The sequence below is a fragment of the Rhinoraja longicauda genome, chromosome 1 (genome assembly GCF_053455715.1).
Source record: "Rhinoraja longicauda isolate Sanriku21f chromosome 1, sRhiLon1.1, whole genome shotgun sequence".
NCBI classification, from domain to species: Eukaryota; Metazoa; Chordata; class Chondrichthyes; order Rajiformes; family Arhynchobatidae; genus Rhinoraja; species Rhinoraja longicauda.
The window spans coordinates 81693990-81720780 of NC_135953.1; the positions used below are offsets into that span (position 1 = coordinate 81693990).

A 26791-nucleotide genomic window follows, 5' to 3' on the forward strand; every position below is an offset into this window, starting at 1 on the left:
AGAGGTGATATAAATGAATGGATTTTTCCATTTATTTCTTCAAAGTTTACAGATATTTGGATGTATCATCATGAAGTGATGATTGCTAAAAAGATAGCCTGATGCAACTGATGGGCTGGCACAATGGGAAACCCAATAAAAATGTGGTGCGTTTGTGGAAAATGTTAAAACGCATGTTGTTGAGGACGTTGTGCTGGATGTAATGGATGTGATCAAATAGCATGTCAAAAATATCTGCTAATATCCAACAATAGTTTTGGGATGAATGGAACACTAACACAAAAATTGCGTATTTCAATGCATATTAAAATACATATATTGAAGCTGATTACTTAACAAACAAACTATTTATTTTAATCAGTTGCATTGAATATGACAGCCTAAATTCACATTTTATTAATGGAAAATATCATCGAACATTCCAGAATTGCTGCCAGACTTAACTAAATATTCTGCAGTTTATCTTTTTTTTTGCTTCATATTTCCATTGATTCATTTCATTGACTCATTTCAATGCATCACAATCAATAGCACCGATATTTATCATTATTTTTTTAATGTAGTTGATTTTGTAAAACAATTAAATTGCGGCAATACCTAATATAGTAAGAAACCAAAGTGCCGTACCTGCTGTTCCCTTCTCACCCTTTTCGCCCAGTCTTCCATCTCTCCCATCTCTTCCATTTAGGCCAATGCGCCCATGTGGCCCATGAGATCCATTTGCCCCTGGTGGCCCTGGGAGTCCGGGAAAGCTGGGAGCACTACATATTAATCTGGGGAAGTTATTGGTATATCTTCGATCTCCTTTCAGTTTAATCAGAAGAGGTTGGCCAGTTATACAGTACACAAAGGCTGCCAGGTAAAGCACGACAAACATCTTGCAATCTACAAAAAAAGTAATACGAGCAATTAATGTACTGCTTCAAAAGCACTTGACAGCAGCACAACTTCATTTGCACCAGGTAAAATTGTGCTCCAATTAAATCCACTGTGATAGAGATAGCTTAAGTGAGAAAGTAACCATGTCGCAAGTAAAAAGTGAAAAATATGTTTCTCAAAGCATTCTGAAGAGAAAGCATTTTCCCTTACTTTAAATCCAACGAGCTAATCCAAATAGCTTTAAAGCTATTTTCCTTTACTTTACTTTAAATCCAACTAAAAAAGAATAATAATAATAATAATAATAATAATAATAATAATAATAATAATAATAATAATAATAATAATAATAATAATAATAATAATAATAATAATAATAATAATAATAATAATAATAATAATAATAATAATAATAATAATAATAATAGTAGCTTACAGCCTAGTGGTATGAATATTGATTTCTCTCATTTCAGGTAGCCCCGGCATTCCCTCTCTCTATCCCTCCCTCACCCAAGTTGCACTAGCTTCTCATTTTCACCCTACAAACAGCTAACAATGGCCTGTTACTTTCATCATCGTTACTTTTTTGCATATCTTTCATTCATTGTTCTTTATCTCTCCACATCATCATCTATTTCTCTCATTTCCCTTATCCCTAACCAGTCTGAAGAAGGGTCTCGACCCGAAATGTCACACATTCCTTCTCTCCAGAGATGCTGCCTGTCCCGCTGAGTTACTCCAGGCTCTTGTGTCTATCTTCAATTATTTTGTGCAACTCTGCAGATGCTTTCATTGTTGCCTTTTCAATTTAGTTTTATTATTGTCACATATACCAGGGGCCACAGTTTACGAATAAGGGGTAGGCCATTTAGAACGGAGATGAGGAAAAAAAATTTCAGTCAGAGAATTGTGAATCTGTGGAATTCTCTGCCTCAGAAGGCAGTGGAGGCCAATTCTCTGAATGCATTCAAGAGAGAGCTAGATAGAGCTCTTAAGGATAGCTGAGTCGGGGGGTACATGGAGAAGGCAGGAACGGGGTACTGATTGAGAATGAACAGCCATGATCACATTGAATGGCGGTGCTGGCTCGAAGGGCCAAATGGCCTACTCCTGCACCTATTGTCTATTGTCTATTGTCTATACCGAAGTGCAATGAAGAGCTTTGTTTTTGCATGTTATCCAAACAGATCAGATATACCGTACATAGATCCAATCAGTTCAAGCTCAAGTACACTAGATGGATCAAAGTGGAAGAGTGCAGAATATAGTTGTCAGCATTATACATTGTAGTGCTTTAGTTTCTTTGACAAAATCCAGTGTTCTCAATGGGGTAGAGGTGAATTGAACAGTATCCTAGCTTATGGAAAGACCATTCAGAAGTTTAGTATAGTTTTTTATTATTATAGTCAAGTATACCGAGATACAGTAAAAAGATTTTGTTTGTATGCTATCGAGTCAAGAAAAAGATTTCATAAATACAATCAAGCTGTCCACAGTACAAAGATAAAGGATAAAGGGTACAACATTTAGTGTAAAAATATAACGTTGAAGTCTGACAAAGTCCAACTAAGGAAAGTTCAAAGGTCTCCAATGAGGTAGATGGGTGGTCAGCACTGTGACTGGGTGGACAGCACTGTGACTGGGTGGTCAGCACTGTGACTGGGTGGTCAGCACTGTGACTGGGTGGTCAGCACTGTGACTGGGTGGTCAGCACTGTGACTGGGTGGTCAGCACTGTGACTGGGTGGTCAGCACTGTGACTGGGTGGTCAGCACTCTCGCTGTGAGAGGACAATTCAGTTGCCTGATTACAGCTGGGAAGAAACTGTTCCTGAATCTGGAGGTTATGTTTTCAAACTTCTGTACCTCCTGCCTGATGGAAGAAGGGAGAAGAGGGAGTGACCAAGGCGAGACTGGTCCTTGATTATGCTGGTAGCCTTGCCGAGGCAGCGTGAAGTGTAGATGGAGTGGATGAAAGGGAGGCTGGTTTATGTGATGGTAGACACAAGATGCTGGAGTAACTCAGCAGGTCAGGCAGCATCTCGGAAGAGAAGGAATGGGTGACGTTTCGGGTCGAGACCCTTCTTCGGACTGATGTCAGGGGAGGCGGCAGGACAAAGATAGAATGTAGATGGACAGGAAGACTAGTGGGAGAACTGTGAAGGGGGAGGGGATAGACCGGGTAAGCAGGGACTATCTGAAATTAGAGAAGCCAATGTTCATACCGCTGGGGTGTAAACTACCCAAGCGAAATATGAGGTGCCGTTCCTCCAATTTGCGCTGGGCCTCACTCTGACCATGGAGGAGGCCCAGGACAGAAAGGTCAGATTGCGAATGGGAGGGGCAGTTGAGGTGCTGAGCCACCGGGAAATCAGGTAGGTTGACGGACTGAGCGGAGTTGTTCAGCAAAACGATTGCCGAGCCTGCGCTTGGTCTCGCCGATGTAGAGACGTTGACACCTGGAACAGCAGATACAGTAGATGAGGGAGGAGGTGCAGGTGAACCTCTGCCTCACCTGGAAAGACTGTTTGGGTCCTTAGATGGAGTCGAGGGGGGAGGTAAAGGGACAGGTGTTGCATCTCCTGCAGTTGCAGGGGAAAGTGCCTGGGGAGGGTGTGGTTTGGGTGGGAAGGGACAAGTGGACCATGGAGTTTCAGAGGGAACGGTCTCTGCGGAAAGCGGAAAGGGGTGGAGATGGGAAGATGGGATTCCACTACTGGCATAACTTTATGCTGAATCTAGTTCTAATATTTTGAGTGTACTCTCAACTATACTTCTGAACTTCTTTAAAATTTCCATTTGAGTAGTGTGATTCTGTTTTTGTCTTTCACGGCTCTCTGCAGGGACCAATATCAGACTAGTAGCACAACAGCAACGCAAAAATAGTCATTTCCACCGACACCATATGTATAACAATGTGTCGATAGTCATCTTAACCTACATGTATAGAAACCCCTCAATCAAATTTCCGCTAACCACATAACTTTCCTTTGAGGCTCTTATGTTCGGAGATATTGGCAACAGCTTTCTTTCTTCTGGGACTGCCCTGTCCTCTTGAAATCTGCCCTCACCAAGCTTCTCGTCACAAAGAAAATAACACTGGCGGCACGGTAGCAAAACATTGCTTATCAAGAAGCCTCTTAAATGGCAAAATCATATCTGCCTCCTCCACCATCCCTAGCAGCACATTTGAGGCACCTACCACCCTCTGTTTAGAAAACATGCCCTGCACATCTCCTTTAAACTTTGCCCATTTCACCTTAAAGCTATTCCCTCTCGTTTCTGACATTCCCACCCTGGCAAAAAGGTTCTGACTGTGCCATCAGTGCCTCCCATAATTTTCTAAACCTCAATCAGGTATCTCCTCAGCCTCTGACCTTCCAGAGAAAATAATCTAAGTTTGTCCAACCTTTCCGTACTGCTATTACTCTCAAATTCAGGTATAATTCAGGTAAACCTGCTGCACTATCTTCAGCTCCTGTCCCGAGCATTTCTCTAGCTACTGACTATTCCAAAGCAGCTTGGTCTACTTCACTCCACTGCTCATTGACATCAAGTCACCCAAAACTCCATTTACAGGTATTACCTATATCCTATATCCTTCCTTTGTCCCGCCCCCCTGACATCAGTCTGAAGAAGGGTCTCGACCCGAAACGTCACCCATTCCTTCTCTCCTGAGATGCTGCCTGACCTGCTGAGTTACTCCAGCATTTTGTGAATAAATACCTTTGATTTGTACCAGCATCTGCAGTTATTTTCTTATACAATCAGTTCGCCTCATCATCACCGATATTGACCACTCTATTGTCCCTGAATTATCAAGCAGTTTATCTGACACACATTATTTTGCCATCTTAAATAATGCCTCATATTTAAATTTGTCACCCTGATTCCTAAATTCCTCTAGGTGTCACCCCTTCCTAATTCTGCAACTCCTCCTACTCTATAACTGTTTTTTATTATTTTATAACGATTGCAGACAAATGGAGAGAACACTCTACATTGTTGAGTTGACTGATTATAAAGTCGAGCAATATGGAAAACATTTAGTACACAATCTTTTATCCACTGATGCACTTTGTTACTGTTTTCTGTTCTTTAAAGATTCATTTGTATTTTGCATCTTTTTCAGAGGATAATAAACTAAATGCACAAGGTTCATGTGGAATTTGTAAATTCCTGAATATCTCGTGGAAAGTGGAGAAGTCTAGTATATTTCCAAGAATTGAAATGCTTCTCCATGATGCTTGCTTTTGAAATAGAAATGATTGCATTTTGTGTCGAGTGCCATCAATTATATGCAAGTGACCTTGAAGGTACTACTGGAGAAGGGACAATATTGGATCCAATCGTAAGGTGTAGCTGGGTTAGTAGTTAAAGTGTCAGAAGAAGAGAATTTTGGAGATAATTACTGGAGTTGTGTAAATCCCCCAGATAATTAGTTTAGTTTAGTTTATTGTCACATGTACCAAGGTACAGTGAAAAGCTTTTGTTGTATGCTAACTAGTCAGTGGAAAGTCAATACATGATTAGAATCAAGCCATCCACAATGGACAGATACATGATGAAAGGAATAACATGCATGACGTTTAGTACAAAATAAAGCCCAGTAAAATCTAATTAAAGGTAATCAAAGGAGTGAATATATGATATACACTGATGAGCCAAAACATTATGACCACCTGCCTAATATGCTGTTGGTCCTCCCTGTGCCGCCAAAACAGCACCGATCCACTGAGGCCTGGACTCGACAAGACCCTTGAAGTTGTCCTGTGGTATCTGGCACCAAAACATTATCAGCAGATCCTATAGCAGCATCCCACAAGCCTTGCCGTATAGGAGATGCTCTGACCCAGTCGTCTGGCCATAACAATTTGGGCCTTGTCAAAGTTGCTCAAGCCTTTACTCCTGCCCATTTCTCCTGCATCCAACACATCAACTTCAAGAACTGACTGTTCACTTGGTGCCTAATATATCCCACCCCTTGAAAGGCGCCATTGTAACAAGATAATCAATATTATTCACATCACTTGTCAGTGATCGTATTGTTTTGGCTCATCGGTGTAGATTAATATATATAATTTATGTTATTTATGTCATATATATAATTATGGAAGAATGAAAATGGCTGCAAATAAATGTCCTAATTGGAGAAAGGCCAATTTCAATATTATAAGACAGGACTTGGCAAAAGTACTTTGGGAGCAGCTGCTTGCAGGTATTCTTCCTTCTTCTACCATCCTGGTGGTCATATCTTGTCACCTACAATATTGCATGTAGCTGAGGTGCAGGAGAAAGAGGAGAAGACAGAACAGCAGCGGGAAGGCAGAAAGCAGACTGCAACTCATTTCTCAAATAACAATTAAACCACTGTGCTACCAGCAAACACACAGAATCCCAATTCCAATTCAGCAACAATCTTGTGCCTTAACTCTACCTCCAGTCATTGCTACCCATCATTAACTCTGCCTGTTCAAGTAAACAACATCAAAAAAGCAAAAAAAAGAAATCAGATTTATAAATCAAAAACTCCCCAATATTTCGGAATTGGCCTGATGCATTCCCTTGGTCTGTTCCTGTCAGTCTTTGCCGCTTGCACAGTGCCTGCCCATGAACTGCAGCAAGGGAAAGGAAGTCATTGGTTTCCCAGTGCATGAGAATATTGATGATCAGGGACCTTGACCATGCGCAGACCTAGGCCGAAAAGGCTCAACTTTGGAATACACCCATTCACCCCGAGGCAGCCACCTTGGCAGCAGCAAGGGTACTGCTGGCATGGCGGCAATGAGCACTAATGCTGCCATCTTGACAGCCGATATACCACCAAACCAGCAGGAAATCTCAACAGGCCTTGTTTTATTTATTTATTTATTTAAAATAGGTGCCGGAAGAGGCCAGTTGGCCCTTCGAGCCAGCACTGCCATTCATTGTGATCATGGCTGATCATCCACAATCAGTAACCCCCGTGCCTGCCTTCTCCCCATATCCCTTGATTCCGCTAGCCCCTAGAGCTCTATCTAACTCTCTTTGAAATTCATCCAGTGAATTGGCCTCCACTGCCTTCTGTGGCAGAGAATTCCACAAATTCACAACTCTCTGGGTGAAACAGTTTCTTCTCACCTCAGTTTTAAATGGCCTCTCCTTTATTCTTAGACTGTGTCCCCTAGTTCTGGACTCCCCCAACATTGGGACCATTTTTCCTGCATCCAGCTTGTCCAGTCCTTTTATAATTTTATACATCTCTATAAGATCCCCTCTCATCTTTCTAAACTCCAATGAATACATGCCCAGTCTTTCCAATCTTTCCTCAAATGACAGTCCCTCCATTTCAGGGATTAACCTTGTGAACCTTCGCTGCACTGTCTCAATAGCTAGGACGTCCTTCCTCAAATTAGGAGACTAAAACTGCACACAATACTCCAGATGTGGTCTCATCAAAGCCCTATATGACTGCAGAAGGACCTCTTTGCTCCTACACTGAAATCCTCTCGATATGAAGGCCAACATGCCACTAGCTTTCTTCACTGCCTGTTCTACCTGCACGCTTACTTTCAGTGACTGGTGTACAAGGACACCAAGGTCTCGTTGCACTTCCCCTTTATCTAATTTGACACCATTGAGATAATAATCTGTTTTTGCTGCCAATGCTGTCATCTTCTACAACTGCTGTTGTAGTTGATATTGTACTCGGTTGTAGTTGCTGGGGTGCCCTTATACTCTCTGGCATCTAGAACTGCTATTGGGGCTATTTGACCTTTTGTCGGATACATGGGAATTGGTTGACCGCTGCCGGTGCTTCATCTGTAAGTGGTGAAACACTTCCATGTTGGGAAGGATGAGCCTTATTCTGTAAATATATTTTCCACTTGTAAATCTGTCAGTCACTCTGGTAGACACAAAAAGCTGGAGTAACTCAGTGGGACAGGCAGCATCTCTGGAGAGAAGGAGTGGGTGATGTTTCGGATCGAGACCCTACTTTACTCTGGTTGTTTTCTTTTGCTCAACCTGCTGCACTTGTGTCTGGCCTGATTGTCCTCCCAGATAGCATTATCTGATTTGATTGGATATCATGTAAACAAAAGCTTTACACTGTACTTCAGAACACGTGACATTAATATACAAATATCAGTGCTAAACCTTTAAACTCAAATCTGAAACTTCGCAACAGAACTCATGTTTGTGTGCACCTGTGCTATCCTTCACTACTAACCTGGCTTCGGGATTGGTATCAGCACATACAAATACCATCTCTAATCTAACCTTACGATTATGGCAGGTATCACAAAATGCTGGAGTAACTCAGCGGGTCAGGCAGCATCTCTGGAGAAAAGGAATGGGTGACGTTTCGGCTCGAGAACCTTCCTCAGACTGATGTCCGTTTCGGATCGAGACCCTTCTTCAGACTGATGTGCGTCTGATGTATGATACCTTCGATTTGTACCAGCATCTGCAGTTATTTTCCTACACAACTTATGATTATGGCAACTGTTTCAGAAGTAGTGGTATCAATTGTTAGATCAATTGATTGTTAGATCAATCCATTGGTATCTTTGTTTTCTTGTTGCTGACCAGTCCCTGGCCTGACTGGAACTCAATGGAACGAGAATCTCACAGGGATAAAGGTTGGAAGCAGAAGGACGATAAAGTGAGTAATACCATTTGCAATTTGGAAATCAGAGAATATTACAGAAATATAACGTGTGAAAGGGGATTGAATATGAACCATTGTTATCCCATGCCCCTTACCTTTACTGTTTCACACATACTCTATAATGGATGCCTCAATTATCTCAACATTCTTTCCTCTCTGTAATCATGCCTGGCTCTAGTGTTAGCATCACTTTTTCGCATCTTATGCTTTGCGAGAGAGCAAAAGTCTTTTAATGGACCTGCCATGATTAATTTGCTGGTTATCTGTAAATGCCGTGAGGTGTGACGGTATAGTTCAGATTAGTGACCGGTAGGCGAGTGTGTGGTGGTGGTGGTTGTAGGTTAACATTTCTGACCAAGAGCATGGACCTGAGCAGTGATTTAAAATTGACTACCTTTGTAGGGGCATGTGCACACATCCTCAACATGTTTTATGTGTCCGGGTGCATTTATAACTACACGGATGTTAACTGATTAATGATAGGATTATTCTTCTCCATGATCACAGAAAGGACCTACAAACTGCATACTGACAGCACCCGTCGTCAGGATCAAATCCGGGTCTCTGGCACTGCAAGGCCGCAACTCTACCACTGTGCCACTGTGCCGCCCCAATCAGTGGAGGGAATGGATAGGTGACAATGTGGATTGGGATTCTTCTTCAGTCTGACTCTCAAGAAGGGTCCCTATCGATTTCCTCCACAGATGCTGCTTCCCCTGCTGAGTTACTCCACTGCTTTATGTTTTGCTCAAAATTCTAACATCTGCAATTCCTTGTGTCATCATTGAACATTTTCCAGATTAACATGCAGATACTCAGAAGCACATTCCTTTCATTCAGCTTCACATTTGTTCCCTGTCCCACGGTATCAGTGTGTACCCGGAAAGCTTTTAGACTCTCTTTAGGGAAAGGATCCCTCTCCTCCTTACCAACACATCAACCTAGAACACTGTCAGTAAAGGGGATGCTCACCCTTACCTGTGATTACTTTGACTTTCAGCAAATTGCAAGACCCGCTGGAGTAATTTCCAGCTACAAAGCAACTTTTAAAAGGGAAGACTGTTTCTAATAAGCCAGTTAGAACTGGTGCTAATCAGTCCTGTAGTTGCTAGGGCAATCGCTTAAATTGCAATGTCAAATAGGCTGTATGAATTCCATACATGGCCTGCACTGGATGAAAAAGGGACAGGGTCATTACACACTGATTCCAGAACACCTTTTCTTCTACTATTCAATTTAATTCTCTGTGTATATTGGTGTCCCTTGTTAAGAGCCAAGAAACAGAAATCAATTCTGGTATCCTTGTGGAATCTTCACACCATTTTTGTTTTGTAAAGTTGTTGAAACATTTTCAGCATCTTAATTAACTTCAATTGTCTGAAGAGAAACAGATTTGCTGAGATGGAACAATGCCTAACATTTTAAACTCCTCTGAACTTACTTAAATTGCTCAACAATTCACTGTGTATGCAAAATGCCAGCAACCATCACATTAATGCTAAAGCTGGAATCGGGGATAAAAAGCTTACAGAAATGAAAGATTAATTGTATATTGCTGCTGCCTTTCTAGCAGATTATTTCTGTATTGGTTTCTACTTGTATGCAGCTGTACATTGGCTACATAAATCTTCATTTCTGGCAAGTAAATTCCAAAGATCAGGCATCAAGATGTTGGAAAGTGAACGATGTTCAATTGAAAGGAAAGAAAATGTTGCCTTGCCAAGTTAATTGCTGCCATTAGTAGAGAAGTTGAATTATTGTTTCAATTGCTTATATTTCAAAAATAACATTCAGTCCATTTCTCAAATTAAAGATATGAAAGATAATGTCTCCAATAAAAAGAATATTAAGTATGTTAAAACTATTTTTTGGAATGTGTAAATACCTTTTTATTGATCTCAGACCTCATATAATGATGAATCTTTGTAATATTTGAGTATCGCTGGAAAGGATATACAGTATAAGGTTATTTGGCACAACAGTAGTTGTTTACGTGGCATCATTCATGTGAGGGAGTAAATTGGAGTAAATTTTAGAAACTAGTTAAATTTCAATCCAACTGAATCTGAATACCCTCATTTCTTTACGATGGTTCTCAACAACAGAGTAAGATTTAAAACGGCACGGAGAAGAACAAGCATGACGAAAACATCATGTATTGAGAGGTGGAACTCTTTGGGAAGATTGCTCAATGTTAGTCCTTCTATAAAGGGTGACTACTGAACAAAAGTTTCACTAATGGGTCAAAAACAGAAAGTTTGTTTTTGCTGTGCCACATTATCAGGCTACAGAGACAAACGTTTGTTCAGTAGAGGGGCATTATTTTGTGTGAGAAATATATCCTGTCCCTGGAGCCTGTCAATATGGCTCAGCATGTAATGCGACCAGCAATGATAGAAAGAATTTCCATTCAAAAATGGCCTTTCCTGACCTTATGGTTCCGAAAAGCATTCACCAGTTCTGATGAAGGGTCACAGACCTGAAATGTTTACAGTTTCTCTTTCCGCAAACCAGTTTTTTTTATAGCGATTTCTGTTTTTAGCCCAGTTAGTGCCTACTTTTGTTCAGTTGTCACCCCTTATAGAAAGATTAGCATTGAGCTAAGATTTAATAAGGGAACTCAAGGTAAAGGAACCGCTAGGAGGTAGTGACCATAATATGATAAGTTTTAATCTGGAATTTGAGAGGGAGAAGATTAAATCAGAAGTGTCAATGTTGCAGTTGAACAAAAGCGACCATGAAGGCATGAGAGAGGAGCTAGCCAAGGTTGACTGGAAAAGGATCCTAGCAGGAATGATGGTGAAACAGCAATGGCAGGAATTTCTGGGCATAATCCAGGATGCAGGCTCATTTCATTCCAAAGAGGAAGAAAGATTCTAAGGGGAGTAAGAGGCAACCGTGGCTGACAAGGGAAGTTAGGGATGGAATAAAACTAATAGAAAAGATGTATAACACAGCAAAGAGTAGCGGGAAGCCAGTGGATTCGGTAACTTTCAAAGGACAACAGAAGGTAACAAAACGGGCAATAAGGGGTGAAAAGATGAAGTACGAGGGCAAGCTGGCCAAGAATATAAAGAAGGAAAGTAAAAGCTTCTTTAGGTATGTTAGGAGAAAAAAGATTAGTAAAGACAAATGTGGGTCCCTTGAAGGCAGAAACAGGTGAAATTATTATGGGGAACAAGGATATGGCAGAAGAGTTGAACAGGTACTTTGTTTGTGTCTTCCTCAGTGAAGACACAAATAATCTCCCAGATGTACTAGAGGACAGAGGATCGAGGGAGACAGAGGAACTGAAAGAAATTTGCATTAGGCGAGAAATAGTATTGGGTAGACTAATGGGACTGAAGGATGATAAATCCCCTGGGCCACATGGTCTGCATCCCAGGGTATTCAAAGAGGTGGCTCTCAAAATCGTGGACGCATTGGTGATCATTTTCCAATGTTCTATAGATTCAGGATCAGTTCCTGTGGATTGGAGGGTAGCTAGTGTTATCCCACTTTTCAAGAAAGGAGCGAGAGAAAATGGGGAATTATAGATCAGTTAGCCTGACATCAGTGGTGGGAAGATGCTGGAGTCAATTATTATAGTAATAACGGTGCATATGGATAGCAGTAAAAGGATTGGTCCAAGTTAGCATGGATTTATGAAGGGGAAATCCTGCTTGACTACTCTTCTGGAATTTTTTGAGGATGTGTCAAGTAAAATGGATGAAGGAGCCAGTGGATGTAGTGTATCTAGACTTTCAGAAAGCCTTTGATAAGGTTCCAGACAGGAGATTGGTGAGCAAAATTAGAACACATGGTATTGGGGGTAGGGTATTGACATGGATAGAGAATGGAATCATTGCAGACAGGAAACAAAGAGCAGGAATAAACGGGTCCCTGTCAGAATGGCAGGCAGTGGCGAGTGGAATGCCGCAAGGCTCGGTGCTGAGTACGCAACTATTTACAATATATATTAATGATTTGGATGAAGGAATTAACACTAGAAAATTTGCAAGTGACACAAAGCTGGGTGGCAGTGTGAACTGTGAAGGAGATGCTAGTAGGTTGCAGGGTGTCTTGGACAGGATGAGTGAGTGGGCAGATGCATGGCAGATGCAGTATAATGTAGATAAATGTGAGGTTATCCACTTTGGCGGCAAGAACAAGGAGGCAGATTATTATCTCAATGGTGTCAGATTTGGAAAAAGGGAAGTGTAATGAGACCTGGGTGTCATTGTACACCAATCACTGAAAGTAAACATGCAGGTACAGCAGGCAGTGAAGAAAGCTAATGGCATGTTGGCCTTCATAACAAGAGGATTTCAGTACAGGAGGAAAGAGATCCTTCTGCATTTTTCAGGGCCCTGGTGAGACTACATCTGCAGTATTGTGTGCAGTTTTGGTCTCCTAATTTGAGGAAGGACATCCTTGCTATTGAGGCAGAGCAGCATAGGATCACAAGGTTAATCCCAGGATGGCTGAACTGTCATATGAGGAAAGATTGGAAAGACTGGGCTTGTATTCATTGGAAATTAGAAGGATGAGAGGGGATCTTATAGAAAAGTATAAAATTATCAAAGGACTGGACAAGCTAGATGCAGGAAAAATGTTCCCAATGTTGGGGGAGTCCAGAACCAGGGGCCACAGTCTAAGAATAAAGGGGAGACCATTTTAAACTGAGATGAGAAAAAAAAATTCACCCAGAGAGTTGTGAATTTGTGGAATTCTCTGCCACGGAAGGCAGTGGAGGCCAATTCACTGAATGAATGTAAAAGAGAGTTAGATAGAGCTCTAGGGGCTAGTGGAATCAATGGATATAGGGAAAAGGCAGGCACGGGTTACTGATTGTGAATGATCAGCTATGATCACAATGAATGGTGGTGCTCGGTTGAAGGGCCAAATGGCCTCCTCCTGCACCCATTTTCTATGTTTCTATGTAAATCTGAGATGAAAGTATAAATTGAGGGGGAATTTGCCAGAAGTGGCTGCAAAGATTTTTCTAGGAAGCACCAGGGAACAAATGCAATGTTCAGGGAAATTATATCTTAATCCCTTATCTGCATCTAAGTTGAATTCCTCCTCTGCCTCGTTTATGACATTTCAGATAACTACACATGACAACTTTCAAAAGTAAATGTCAGATGTTTTTCTCCAAAAGTCATGGCTTCAGTTCTTGAACACATTATCCTCCAGAAGTGCTGTTATTGTTGCTTCCAGAAATTTAATTTAGTCACAATGATATTTTTCCCACACAGATATTTCAAACAAAAAGTAACTGTCATATGAAAATATGAACTAAGACCAGGAATAGTCCACTCAGACTATTGACCCAGCTCGGCTGATCTGTTTATAAACTCAATTCCACATTTTTGCCTACCCTGATGACCTTTCATTGTCTTGCTTATCAAGAATTTGTCTACTTGTGGCTTTAGGACAATGTATCATGTTGGTCAACAAGTTAAAAGGGTCAGCAGGAATGGCTGCTACTTTATTTAAGGAAGATATTGTTCTTCGGTTGCCTGCCACTGCTCCTCAAAGAATCTACCTTTGATGGGACATGCTTCAACAAATGATCTCTCCTTACAATGACGGGCAGAACAGGAGTAAATAAATCTGTGCTGGAAACCATTGCTACAAATATTGGCAGCTTCTTCAAACTATGCTCAGCTTTCAATTTCATTAGCTGCTAGAGTTTTTGAACAGGACATTTTGGGGATAAATTGAGCATAATTTGCCAGGATTTTATCAACACTCCTTTGAACACTTGCTTCAAACTATCTTCTGAGGGCTTCACCTGAAGTTGGTGGGTGTGACGCCAGTCCATCTTAACAGTAATCTCAGAGTGATCACCATGGGAGGGTAGTTCATAATTCCCTGTAACATTGGGAATGTTACTGTTCTCTGTTCTCACAAACAACTCTTTGCTCTCTGCCAAGGGGGAGGGAGGTAAATTCTGTACTTTTGCAATAAAGGGTGCCGTGACCTCCCTGGACCAGTACAATGCTGTAGATCATGAGATGTTTACAGATCTCCAGCCTGAAGAGTTTGAGGTCTGCACAGTTTCTGGCCCCCTGAATCAGGCCCTACTCTTTGGCTGCAGTACAAGGCATATTTCTGTGAGGGAAGTGGAAGCACCTGGGAGATCTGCACCAAAGTGGCAGAGAAAGGGTAAGGTCAAAGATAGACATAAAGTGCTGGAGTAACTCAACCGGTCAGGCAGCATCTCTGGGGAAAAGGGATGGGTGACGTTTCAGGTCGGTACTCATCTTCTGCCTCGCTTTACTCTGTTGTTCTCTACCAAGGGGACACAGGGTGAATTCTGAAATCCTGCATTAAAGAGAGCCTTGACCTACTTGGGCCCGCACTATGCTGCAGATAGTGAGATCTTTCCAGATCTCCACCCTGACAAAAATTGGATAAAGTCACAAGGGGATGACCTTTCTTCCCTTTCTCTATTTCTATGCCGTATATACCTTATTCACCTGACCATGGAACCCTCCTGGGAAGATTAACCAGAACTAATATATCTGTGCCTGACTGGGTTTTTATATGGTTGAAGCTTTGAAGCAAAGACACATCTTTCCTTCTGCCACACTACTTCTCTTCAAACTTCACAAAATGCCTCAGGGCCCAGAAACATTAAACAGCCTTAGTCCAATAAACTCTCTGTAACTTATTTGGCAACTAGCCCCAAAAAATAATGATGATCCTTTTTTAACAGCATAGTTGAAGGCGGGGGAGATTGTTGTTGCTGCCAAATGCTCGATCCTCTCTATATGTTGAACACATGGGATTCATAGAACATAGAAAATAGGCGCAGGAGGAGGCCATTCAGCCCTTCGAGCCCGCACCGCCATGATCATGGCTGATCATCCACAATCAGTAACCTGTGCCTAACTTCTCCCCATATCCCTAGATTCCACTAGCCCCCAGAGCTCTGTCTAACTTAAATTCATCCAGTAAATTCATCCAGTCTCTGGGGCAGAGAATTCCACAAATTCACAACTCTGTGGGTGAAAAAGTTCCTTCTCACCTCAGTTTTAAATGGCCTCCCCTTTATTCTACGTTATTGAGGTCTAATTTGGGTGGACTCGTGATCAAACAAGATTGTAAGCTGATCGATGCCCTGACCAGTGCACGCAAGTGCCATGGAATAGTTGCCTTGTTGATTGGAGCTGCAACTCAATGTGAGATATTGAAACCAAACCTGCACCCTCACCAGCCAAGCAGCAGGGGCTGCTGAACCGATGTTGTGCCAGATACTTTGTAATTTTCTAATTCCACGGGAAGGCTTCATTCAGTAATTATGCCTGCTGAACTTAATGCCAAAATTTCTCCAACTTTAAGGAGCTCATCCTCTCCTCTGAGTTGAAAAGTAATGAAATCATTGACAGAAAGGAGGCAAATGAAATAATTCACGTGATGTGGTTTCAACATTTCTCAATGCATGCAAACATGGTGAAAGGTACAGTACATTAAACTTCAAAGTCATGGAAGTCTATTTCACTGCCTGTGGCGTGCACAGAGTATATTCCTTGTGCCTGTGTATGAATGGTGAGGCCCACGGTACACTCCTTGAGATAGTGAGGGCTGAGGTTCATTACTTGTGCCTGAATGGTGAGGCCCAAGGTTCTCTGAAATACGTTCTCGGACTTTATTTTAACAGAGCCAGTGTGGGAAAAGCTGTCAAATACAAAGAATGGTCAAAAACATTGCTGTGACCCTCAGGCAAAGGAGGACTGCTGATTGAGTGGTTGCGAGTGGGGCGAGGGAATGGGGTTGGAAGATGGGGTGTGGAGGGTTGTAGATAGGATGAGGATTTGAGGCTTGATCGTGGATAATAGTGTTAATTGGACTGAGCAACAAAGAATCACAATTTTTACACTGAGGAATAAAACCAGAGAATATGAGGGACATTCAGCAAATCAGATCACATCTATGGAGAGAGAAAAACAGAGAAAATATTTCAAGTCCATGACCCTTCATCAGAACTGGGAAAGTAAGTGGCAGCTGTTTGAGAATGTTCACTGACGATCAAACAATGTTCTTTTCCATTCACAATTCTTCAGTAGGTATCTGCTTGCAACAAGTCCTGATAGTCAGTATTGGACTAATATCTGTGTAAATAAACTGCCTCCTGCAATGAATATGCCATGCAAAGAAAATCTCAAACAAATGAGAGTCCAACAGTTTCCTTAGCACCAAATGATAATAGTATCACTGATTCCATCATCTACATTCTGGGAAAAATATATAACAATAGACAATAGACAATAGGTGCAGGAGTAGGCCATTTGGCCCTTCGAGCCAGCCCTATTTGGCCCTATTCAATGTGATCATGGCTGATCATCCACAATCAATATAACTGGACAACATAGAGTCATATGGCATGAATCAGACCCTTTCAACTCATCAATGCCAACCAAGGTGCTCATCTAAGCTATTCCCATTTGCCTGCATTTGACCCATCTAAAGATTCCCTATGGTGCAGTAAAGAATGCAGGGAGTATGCCTGGTATAACTGAAAATGAAATACCAACTTGGTGAACACAGGACTACATGAATGCAAAACAGCAAAAACAGCATGCAATAAACCTAAGCATTATCACAACCCATGTATCAAATCAAAGGTGTGCAGCCCTACCACATCTAATAGTGAAAAGGTAGATAACAAAATAGTTAACAGAGAACGGAATAGTCAACGGAGTATCCAAGAATTTCCCAAACCCACTGCTGCAGAAGACAGTCAGAAATTATTTTGATTCTGGAACAGCCACATAAATAGTTTGGCTAGAAGATAATTCAGAGGCTGTGGATTAAGGGACTGCAGATGCTGGTTTACACCGAAGATAGACACAAAATGCTGTTGTAATTCTGTTGGTCAGGCAGCATCTCTGGAGAAAAAGGATGGGTGACGTTTCAGGTCAAAACCCTTCATCAGACTAGAAACATCACCCGTCCTTTCTCTCCAGAGGTGCTGCCTGACCTGCTGAGTTACTCCAGCACTTTGTGCCTACCTTTGATATAAACCAGCATCTGCAGTTCCTTGTTTCACCACTTATCAAGGATTAGTAAGGATGGACAAGATACACAGGCCTCACATGATGATTTTTATTTTTTAGGATGAATTAAAAAAGGGCGCCAATGCAGTCTTTCCAGAGAAGGTAGTCAAGAGTTAAGAGTCAAGCGTGTTTCATTGGCATATGTCCTGAAACGGAACCACAAAATTCATAATTGCAACAGCACAACAAATTTGTAAACATATTTCTTCTGCAGGACTAAAGATATATTTTCAGCTGGTGGCTCTGTGCTTCAAGCCACTAAAGTGCACCATTCGCATTCTAATTACACATGTTTATTCAGTTGAAAATTACAACTTTATGCTAGGACAGAAGAAAATCACTACAGCAGATTTTCCAATGCATTTCATCAGGTGTTACAGGGAGAGCCAATATATAATGACATTTTCTCAGTAACAACAGTGAAACATTTGGCACTAATCTTCTTCTGAAGTGCAGCATTATAATGCTGTTGAGTTTATAATTTAAACTCCAGAGGGAGTGTACCAAGTTTCAACTGCACAGAAAATGGTCAAATGCATTAAAAAGATGCTTAATCTTCAGTCGGTGAAGTTTAACCTTGGGAAATGGCAACAACAGTGTTTCCCTTTTAATCCAGTTCAGATGCTTGTAAAAGTGGCTCAAATGAAGATTCCAGAAAAGTTAACGAGGTCAGTGATTGGAACATGTTCACCATAATTCCAGATATGCCAATGGTTGACTGTCTTTTCATGTCTGGGGCAATTGGGCACGGAAAATAAATTATGACATTCATTATAATGCTCATCCAAATAAACAAGAAATGACATTTTACTGGGATTTTTCCAGTGATTTACCATGGAGAAAGACAAGGATGCTGGGAAACTTAGGGATGTCTTGAAAAGAATCCACATTACAGAATTTGAGGCACTTGAAGTCTTAAAATGCTGAAAAATAAATAGATCCCCTGTGTATCCTTGGACATTGTGGGAAACTGAGGAATGTATTTCAAGAGAGAGTTAGATTTAGCTCTTAGGGCTAGGGGAATCAAGGGATATGGAGCAAAAGCCGGAATGGGGTACTGATTCTGGGTGATCAGCCATGATCATATTGAATGGCGGTGCTGGCTTGAAGGGCCGAATGGTCTTCTCCTGCACTTATGTTTCTGTTTCTATGTATTGTGGGGCTGCTGGCAGAGATATTGATATCACTGATGATCACAGGTGAGGTGCCAGAAACCGAGGTGCCTCTATTTAAGAAATGCAGCAAGGAAAAGCTTGGGAAGTATTCCGATGAATCTAACATCAGTGGCGGGTAGATTATTAGAGGAGAAACAGAGAGACAGGAGGTATGTGCATTAGGAAACGCAAGGAATGGTTAAGGATAGAAAACCTGGCTTTGTGCATGGGAAATCATATCTCATGAACTTGGTTGAATTCTTTAAAGATGCAAACAAGAAGAAGGATGAGAGCAGCTTGGTGAACATTGTCTACGTGGACTTTAGCAAGGCATTTGACAAGGTGCCATATGGTAGGCTGCTCTGGAAGTTTAGGCACATGGGATCCAGGGTGAGCTAGCCAATTGGATTTAAAATTGACTAGAAAGCAGGAGAAAGCAGCAGGGTGGTGAAACCTTTGCAAGAAGGAGTGTTCAACGTGACCAACAAAAAGAAGGCATGACTGGGGCCCATGCGACTGCCAGTTGACTTGAAGAAATGAAAGGAGTCAGAAGAAAAGTCGTTAAGCAACTCGACGTTATTCCCTTTATCATGTATCGGTACACTGTGAATGGCTCGATTGTAATCATGTTTTGTCTTACCGCTGACTGGTTAGCATGCAACAAAAGCTTTTCAGTATACCACAGTACACGTGACAATAAACTAAACTGAACTGGAATGAACTGAGCATGAGGACAAATCTCCCAGGTGAAGAAAACTATTAGTTGCATGGGGTGCAATGGAATTGGTGCTAGGTACATTGATGTTTGTTATTTATATCATGATTTGGATGTGAGTGTAGGCACCATGTTCGGTAAGAATGCAGATGATAGTAAAATTGGTAGTATTGTGGACAGTGTCGAAGATTATCTATGATTACAATGGGATCTTGATCAACTGGTCCAATCAGCTGAGAAAGAGGAGCCGAGAAGGTTAATTCAGCAAAATGTGAGGCATTTAGTTAAGACAAATCAGGTTAGGCTTATACAGCACATGTATAGCGAGGCGTAGGGATGCAAATACATAGATCCATGAAAATGGCAACATCAGTAACAACAGGGTGGTGCAGAAGACACTTGGCACATTTGCCTTCATTGGTCAGTGTATTGAGTACAGGACTTGCCAGCAACGCCCAAGTCTCAAGAATGAATGAACAAATTGCCAGATTCTTGATTTGTAAGGGTGTCAGGGGTCATAGGGAGAAGGCAGGAGAATGAGGTTGAGAGGGAAAGATAGATCAGCCATGATTGAATGGCGGAGTAGACATGATGGGTCAAGCTGTTGGTGAGGCCACATTTGGAGCGTTGTGTGCAGTCCAGATTGCCTTGTTAAAGGAAGGATGTCGTTAAACTTGAAAGGGTGCAGAGGACATTTACAACAATGTTCCTGGGTCTGAAAGTTTTTTTCCCTGGAGCTTCCCTGAGGCATGGGAAATTGAGGGGTGGTCCTATAGAATTGCACAAAATTATGAGGGACAGAGACAAGGTGAATAGGCATCATCTTTTCCAAAGGACAGAGGGCTCTAAAAATAGTGGAGATAGATTTAAGGTGAAAGGGACCTGAGGAACAACCTTTTCCCCAGCACACGATCACCAAATTGTTATATCAACATAGCTTATTTGTTAATTTCTTCTTCCTGAATTTTGAAAATATAAGGGTTGATTAGTTTGATTTCTTAACTGTTGTGTATAGTTAAAAGTTTGGTGGCTTCATATTTTATTTTTTATGAAGAGTGATGTGATGTCGAGGTATTGCCTGTGTCCTATACTTTCCTCAGACCCTGTTTGTAACACTGATCTTTGCATGTTTATGCCAATTTTACTTTCCTCAAAAGGATAATAGCTTTTTTTGGAAAAAGTTAACTTGTTGGTGAGCACATCATGCCTGGTCTGTGTTTGATATCTGGAAACAGTCGCAATTTATCCAGTCTTTTTCTATCTTTTTTGCTTCTAGTATTCTACCCAAATGGTCAGATCCCAGGCTGGCTTTAGAGTGCCAAAGTATATCCCCTCCAGGGATGACGTGATTACCGTCAGGAACTCAGGAACAGATGCAGAAGTGTTTTGCAGCACAATGGCAGCAACATTTTAATCAGGTGGGTGGACAAAATGATCAAGTGATATCTTAATTGTCAAACATATCAGGAATTTCACTGCATAGATTTGATTGTTTATCCAGATTAATGGGCTTGTTGTGTATAACGTTGTGCTAATAAGTCTTCAGCTTTTATCACCGCCGGGGCAGCAAGTATATCACTGATTTCCCGAAGAATGTTAGAATGTTAGATATTTGTGGATTAGCTGGAGGAGGCCTTGTGAGCAGATAAGCTTCAAGCATGTTAAAGGAATATAAATCACATGTAAATATATCATCAATCCTTCATCTTTACTTGGCTCCAATCCTGAAACCCCCTGACTAAATGCAGAGTGGAAATGCCTTCACCGGGCAGTCTGCAATGGATCAAGAAGCCATTTAAGTTTCAACCTTAAATTCTGGCCTTGCCAGCAATGCCCAAATAGACAATAGACAATAGACAATAGGTGCAGGAAGCGGCCATTCGGCCTTTCAAGCCAGCACCGCCATTCAATGTGATCATGGATGATCATTCTCAATCAGTACCCCGTTCCTGCCTTCTCCCCATACCCCCTGACCACCGCTATCCTTAAGAGCTCTATCTAGCTCTCTCTTGAATGCATTCAGAGAATTGGCCTCCACTGCCTTCTGAGGCGGAGAATTCCACAGATTCACAACTCTCTGACTGAAAAAGTTTTTCCTCATCTCAGTTCTAAATGGCCTACCCCTTATTCTTAAACTGTGGCCCCTTGTTCTGGACTCCCCCAACATTGGGAACATGTTTCCTGCCTCTAACGTGTCCAACCCCTTAATAATCTTATACGTTTCGATAAGATCTCCTCTCATCCTTCTAAATTCCAGTGTATACAAGCTTAGTCACTCCAGTCTTTCAACATATGATAGTCCCGCCATTCCGGGAATTAACCTAATAAACCTACGCTGCAAGTCCTCAATAGCAAGAATATCCTTCCTCAAATTTGGAGACCAAAACTGCACACAGTACTCCAGGTGCGGACTCACTAGGGCCCTGTACAACTGCAGAAGGACCTCTTTGCTCCTATACTCAACTCCTCTTGTTATGAAGGCCAACATTCCATTGGCTTTCTTCACTGCCTCCTGTACCTGCATGCTTCCTTTCAATGACTGATGCACTAGGACACCCAGATCTCGTTGTACGTCACCTGTTCCTAACTTGACACCATTCAGATAATACTCTGCCTTCCTATTCTTACCACCAAAGTGGATAACCTCACACTTATCCACATTAAACTGCCATGTATCGGCCCACTCACACAACCTGTCCAAGTCACCCTGCAACCTCATAGCATCTTCCTCACAGTTCACACTACCACCCAGCTTTGTATCATCTGCAAATTTGCTAATGGTACTTTTAATCCCTTCATCCAAGTCATTAATGTATATTGTAAATAGTTGCGGTCCCAGCACCGAGCCTTGCGGTACCCCACTAGTTACTGCCTGCCATTCTGAAAGGGGCTCATTTATCCCCACTCTTTGCTTTCTGTCTGTCAACCAAAATCTCAAGAAAGAATTAATAAATTGACAGATTCTTGATTAGTAAGGGTATCAGGGGTTATAGGGAGAAGGCAGGAGAATGAGGTTGAGAGGGAAAGATAGATCAGCCATGATTGAATGGCAGAGTTGAATTGATGGGCCAAATGGCCTAATTCTGCTCCTAGAACATATGAACTTATGAAGTGATCCATTTTATGATTTCACATCTTGCAGCCTGTCCTTCCAAACTGAAAGGGCCAAATATAAATAGGTTATTCCTAAAGGAAGATGAAATGGGAACCTACTTTGCCTTATTTTAATTATAATATCAAACAAATTGTGGACACAAACATTCTGCCCTGGCAGAAGAAAGCAGGAGAGGAGTTAGAGACCTAGTTCAAGATTCTTCCACAGGGACGAGGGGCAGAGATTTATTCAAACGTTGCACTCAGTGGCTGCATGGTGGTTCATCTAATTTAGATCATAACTAACAAGGCTGCAGATTTGCACTGCCCATGTGTCTCTAGTCTGGTTTTTCCCAGAGCTTCCAAAATTTCAAGGAAATGGCATGGAAATTTATTGCCACTTTGCTCGAACTGGAATAAAAATAGTTTTAACCATTGCTTCACTGAAGTGTGTAAGAAAGAACTGCAGATGTTGGTTTAAATCGAAGGGGTGATGTCTCGACCTGAAAAATCACCCACCCCTTCCTTCTCTCCAGAGATGCTGCCTGTCCCGCTGAGTTACTCCAGCATTTTGTGCCTAGCTTCACTGAAGTGGGCTCTCTTCTTTGACCTGCTTTGCAAGCCATGGGACACACATAACCTTACCTTAACAAATCACAATAGTCAGCAAGCTGAATATAATTGTTAAAGCAGATTTTGTGTCTATTCTCAAGAGGATCATATCTCAGGGCCTCACATTCATGGGGGTTCACTCTAGTGTTGTAAGTGCAATGAAATAAACTCAGGTCAATTAGGCCGGGTATAAGTTTAGTTTCTTGTCAAGTGTACCGAGATACCGTGAAACGCTTTTTGATGCTTGCTAACCAGTTGGCAGAAAGACTATACATGATTACCATTGAGCCATCCACAGTGTACAGATACATGATGAAGAGAATAATGTTTAGTGCAAGATAAAGTCCCGTAAAGTAGAATTAAAGGTAGTCCGAGGGTTTCCAATGAGGTAGATAGTGGCTCAGGACTGCTCTCTAGTCTGTGATAGGATGGTTCAGTTGCCTGATAACACCTGGGAATAAAGTGTCTGACTGGAGGTATGCATTTTCACGCTTCTCTACCTCTTGCCTGATGGGAGAGGTGGCAGACGGAACGACTGGGGTGAGACTTGTCCTTGATTATAAGGTCAAAAGGTCATAAATGATAGGAGCAGAATTAGGCCAATCGGCCCAAGATGTCTACTCTGTCATTCAATCATGGCTGATTTATATCTTCCTCCTAGCCCCATTCCCCTGCCTTCTCCCCATAACCCTTGGTACCAGTCATAATAAGGACTATATACCCTCGTCCTTGTGTATAAGCAGGAGACCATGCTATAGCCCAGAGAAGGATATCTCTTGAAGAATTGAGCGTATTGCATTGTACTAGTCAGGGTACATACCGTATACGGTACTGCACTCATTAAAACATGATTAATTAGCCACTTTAATCATGCCTGGATTGAAGAAAAGGTTTCCTGTTACTACTTGCTCTAAAATCTTTTCTGTATTAATCCTTTCTGGAATTTAATGATCAATGTTAATCAGTTCACTTCTCAACTGAATAACTGGCTGCTAACCATGGAACTAGCTGCAAGGGTCCGTCCGTTGGAAGTAAAGTTACTTGACAATAAAGATAAATATGTCATGTAACTGAGGGATAGAAATCATGAGGTCATAAGGTCATAAGTGATAGGAGCATAATTAGGCCATTCGGCCCATCAAGTCTACTCAGCCATTCAATCATGGCTGACCTATTTCTCCATCCTGACCCCATTCTCCTGTCTTCTCCCCATAACCCCTTACACTTTTCAATCCTTCAATGCTTCCATAAACCCCAGAGATGTGCATACAGGAATCCAATGCCTTCTAAGCACATTTGAATGCAAATCACAGTGGAATCCTTACCCCTGCATTTTCTCAGCTTGTGGGAAGGATGATGGAAGTAGATGAAGGGAGAATTGGAGAAGATCGGAAGGAAGACAAAATCAAGGCAATAGGCTGATATAAATGTAGGGGGAAGGAATGAGATTAAGGGATGGCAGAGGACTGAGGCTGACAGGAATAGATGAGGATGGGTTGGGGAAGAGGTGGGTGGAGGTGGGAATGGAAATGATTGGGAAATAGGAAGATGCCAAGGAGAAATTTGGGAGGAAATTAGTGCTCAGAAACAAAGTAGGAGTACCAGGGAAGAGATTTTGGAGAAGGTGTGTGGAAATAATGGCTGGGATGCAGGTAGGTAGAAGAGGAAGCAGGTGAGATACATATAAGTACATGAGTTACATTAAGTTACGAATTGGTATTTCCAGGTCTTATATTATCATACGTTTGATTACTTTGTTGATTCACAGATGTTGCTGGACCTGCTGAGGTTCTGTTTATATTCCATTCTCTGATCTTTGCATTCTGCGGTGAGGTTAGTAATTGTAATTCAGAACTAGACGTTTTTAAACCCATTGACCCAACACATTGGGAAACAAGTTGAACTTTGTTATGAATAGTCTTTGAAAATGAATTTTTCATGCACCTGTACAATTTCCAAACATGCAGCATCTGGTTAGCTCACTGTCGTGTTAGCTAGGGATGGTTTGCAGCTTAGTTCAACAACTGCTCTGCCCAGGATTGCAAGAAATTGTAGAGAGTTGGGAACAAGCTACACAATCCAGCCTCCCCTCTATCTATTGACTCCATTTATACTTCATGATGCCTCAGGAAAGCAGCCACCGTAATCAAGGACCACTCACAACCTAGTCAGGCTCTCTTTTCTCCTGTCCCATCAGGCAAAAGCTTCAAAGCACATACCACTATATTCAAGAAGAGCTTCCCCGGTGTTATCAAATTCTTAAGTAGTACTTTCATCAGCTAGAGATGAACTTCCCAATCTTCCAAACTACCTTGTTGTAGACTGTATACCTCTTTTTATCTGCACTTTCTCTGTAGCTGTAACACTCTATTCTGCACTTTGTTTTTGCTTTGGATTACCCGATGTACTTATGTATGCCTGCATATTGGTTTTTATTGATATTGGTACTTATTGTATTGGTTCCTATGTTTGTGCGATTGTTTTTGAAAGATTTGCACTGTCGCACTGTTTCAGATGTAGCACTTTCAATTTCATTGTACTGTTTGTACAATGACAATAAAGGCATTCTATTCTATTCTATTTTATTCTAGCATGCAAACAAAGTTTTTCACTGTATCTTGGTGCCCATGACAATTATAAACCAGTACCAAAATATGGAAGGATGGTAATCCACCCAATCAGAGTTAAAGAATGATCAATATAATCTCGCAATGTAACAACAGCAAGTACATTTCATGATCCTATTAGAAACAATGCCATTAGAAATGTAGTAGAATATGACCACAATAAAGAAGAAATATTTTATCAATTTGTAACAATTTCCGCTGATGCTTAAACTTTCATTTGGCCGTAAGCTGTATGTTTATGTGAGGCAGGTGAAAAAAAAGGAACACGGTTAGCCTAAAGTTTGTACAAAAATTGTTGTGGGCTGTGGTGGTAACTCGTGCCCCGATGCAGCTCACCAGTTGACAAAACTTGGATGGGAAGTGTGTGTGGAAATATCAGTTAGATATTATGCATTGCAGACCTCTAGTTATTAACCAATTTCAAATCAGGGATCTGGATCAGTTGTGGTCCACATTAGAAATATAGAAAAAAAAACATAGAAACATAGAAAATTAGGTGCTGGAGTGGGTCATTTGGCCCTTCGAGCCAACACTGCTATTTAATATGATCATCGCTGATCATCTAAAATCAGTACCCCGTTCATGCTTTTTCCCTATATCCTTTGATTCCTTTAGCCCCAAGAGCTAAATCTAACTCCCTCTTGAAAACATCTAGTGAATTGACCTCCATTGCCTTCTGTGGCAGAGAATTCCACAGATTCACAACTCTCTGGGTGAAAATGTTTTTCCCCATCTCAGTCCTAAATGGTCTACCCCTTATTCTTAAACTGTGACCCCTGGTTCTGGACTCCCCCAACAGTGGGAACATTTTTCCTGCATCTAGCCTCTAAGAGTTTTACATGTTTCTATGAGATCTCTCATCCTTCAAAATTCCAGTGAATACAAGCCCAGTCAAACCATTCTTTCATCATATATCAGTCCCGCCATCCCGGGATTTAATCAGGTGAACCTACGCTGCACTCCCTCAATAGCAATAATGTCCATCCTCAAATTAGGAGACCAAAAATGCACACGA

The 26791-nt window shown here is 41.5% G+C and overlaps 1 protein-coding gene across 1 annotated transcript in view; it reads right to left on the bottom strand.

Moving 5' to 3' along the window:
- The window catches only part of c1qtnf7 (C1q and TNF related 7), a 42782-nt gene that overhangs the window by 11935 nt on the left and 4056 nt on the right, over positions 1–26791 (bottom strand). The window contains exon 2 of the mRNA XM_078411000.1: positions 628–885. Within this exon, the coding sequence (XP_078267126.1) occupies positions 628–877 (250 nt within the window). The 5' untranslated portion in view covers positions 878–885. The remainder of the gene's footprint in view (positions 1–627; positions 886–26791) is intronic.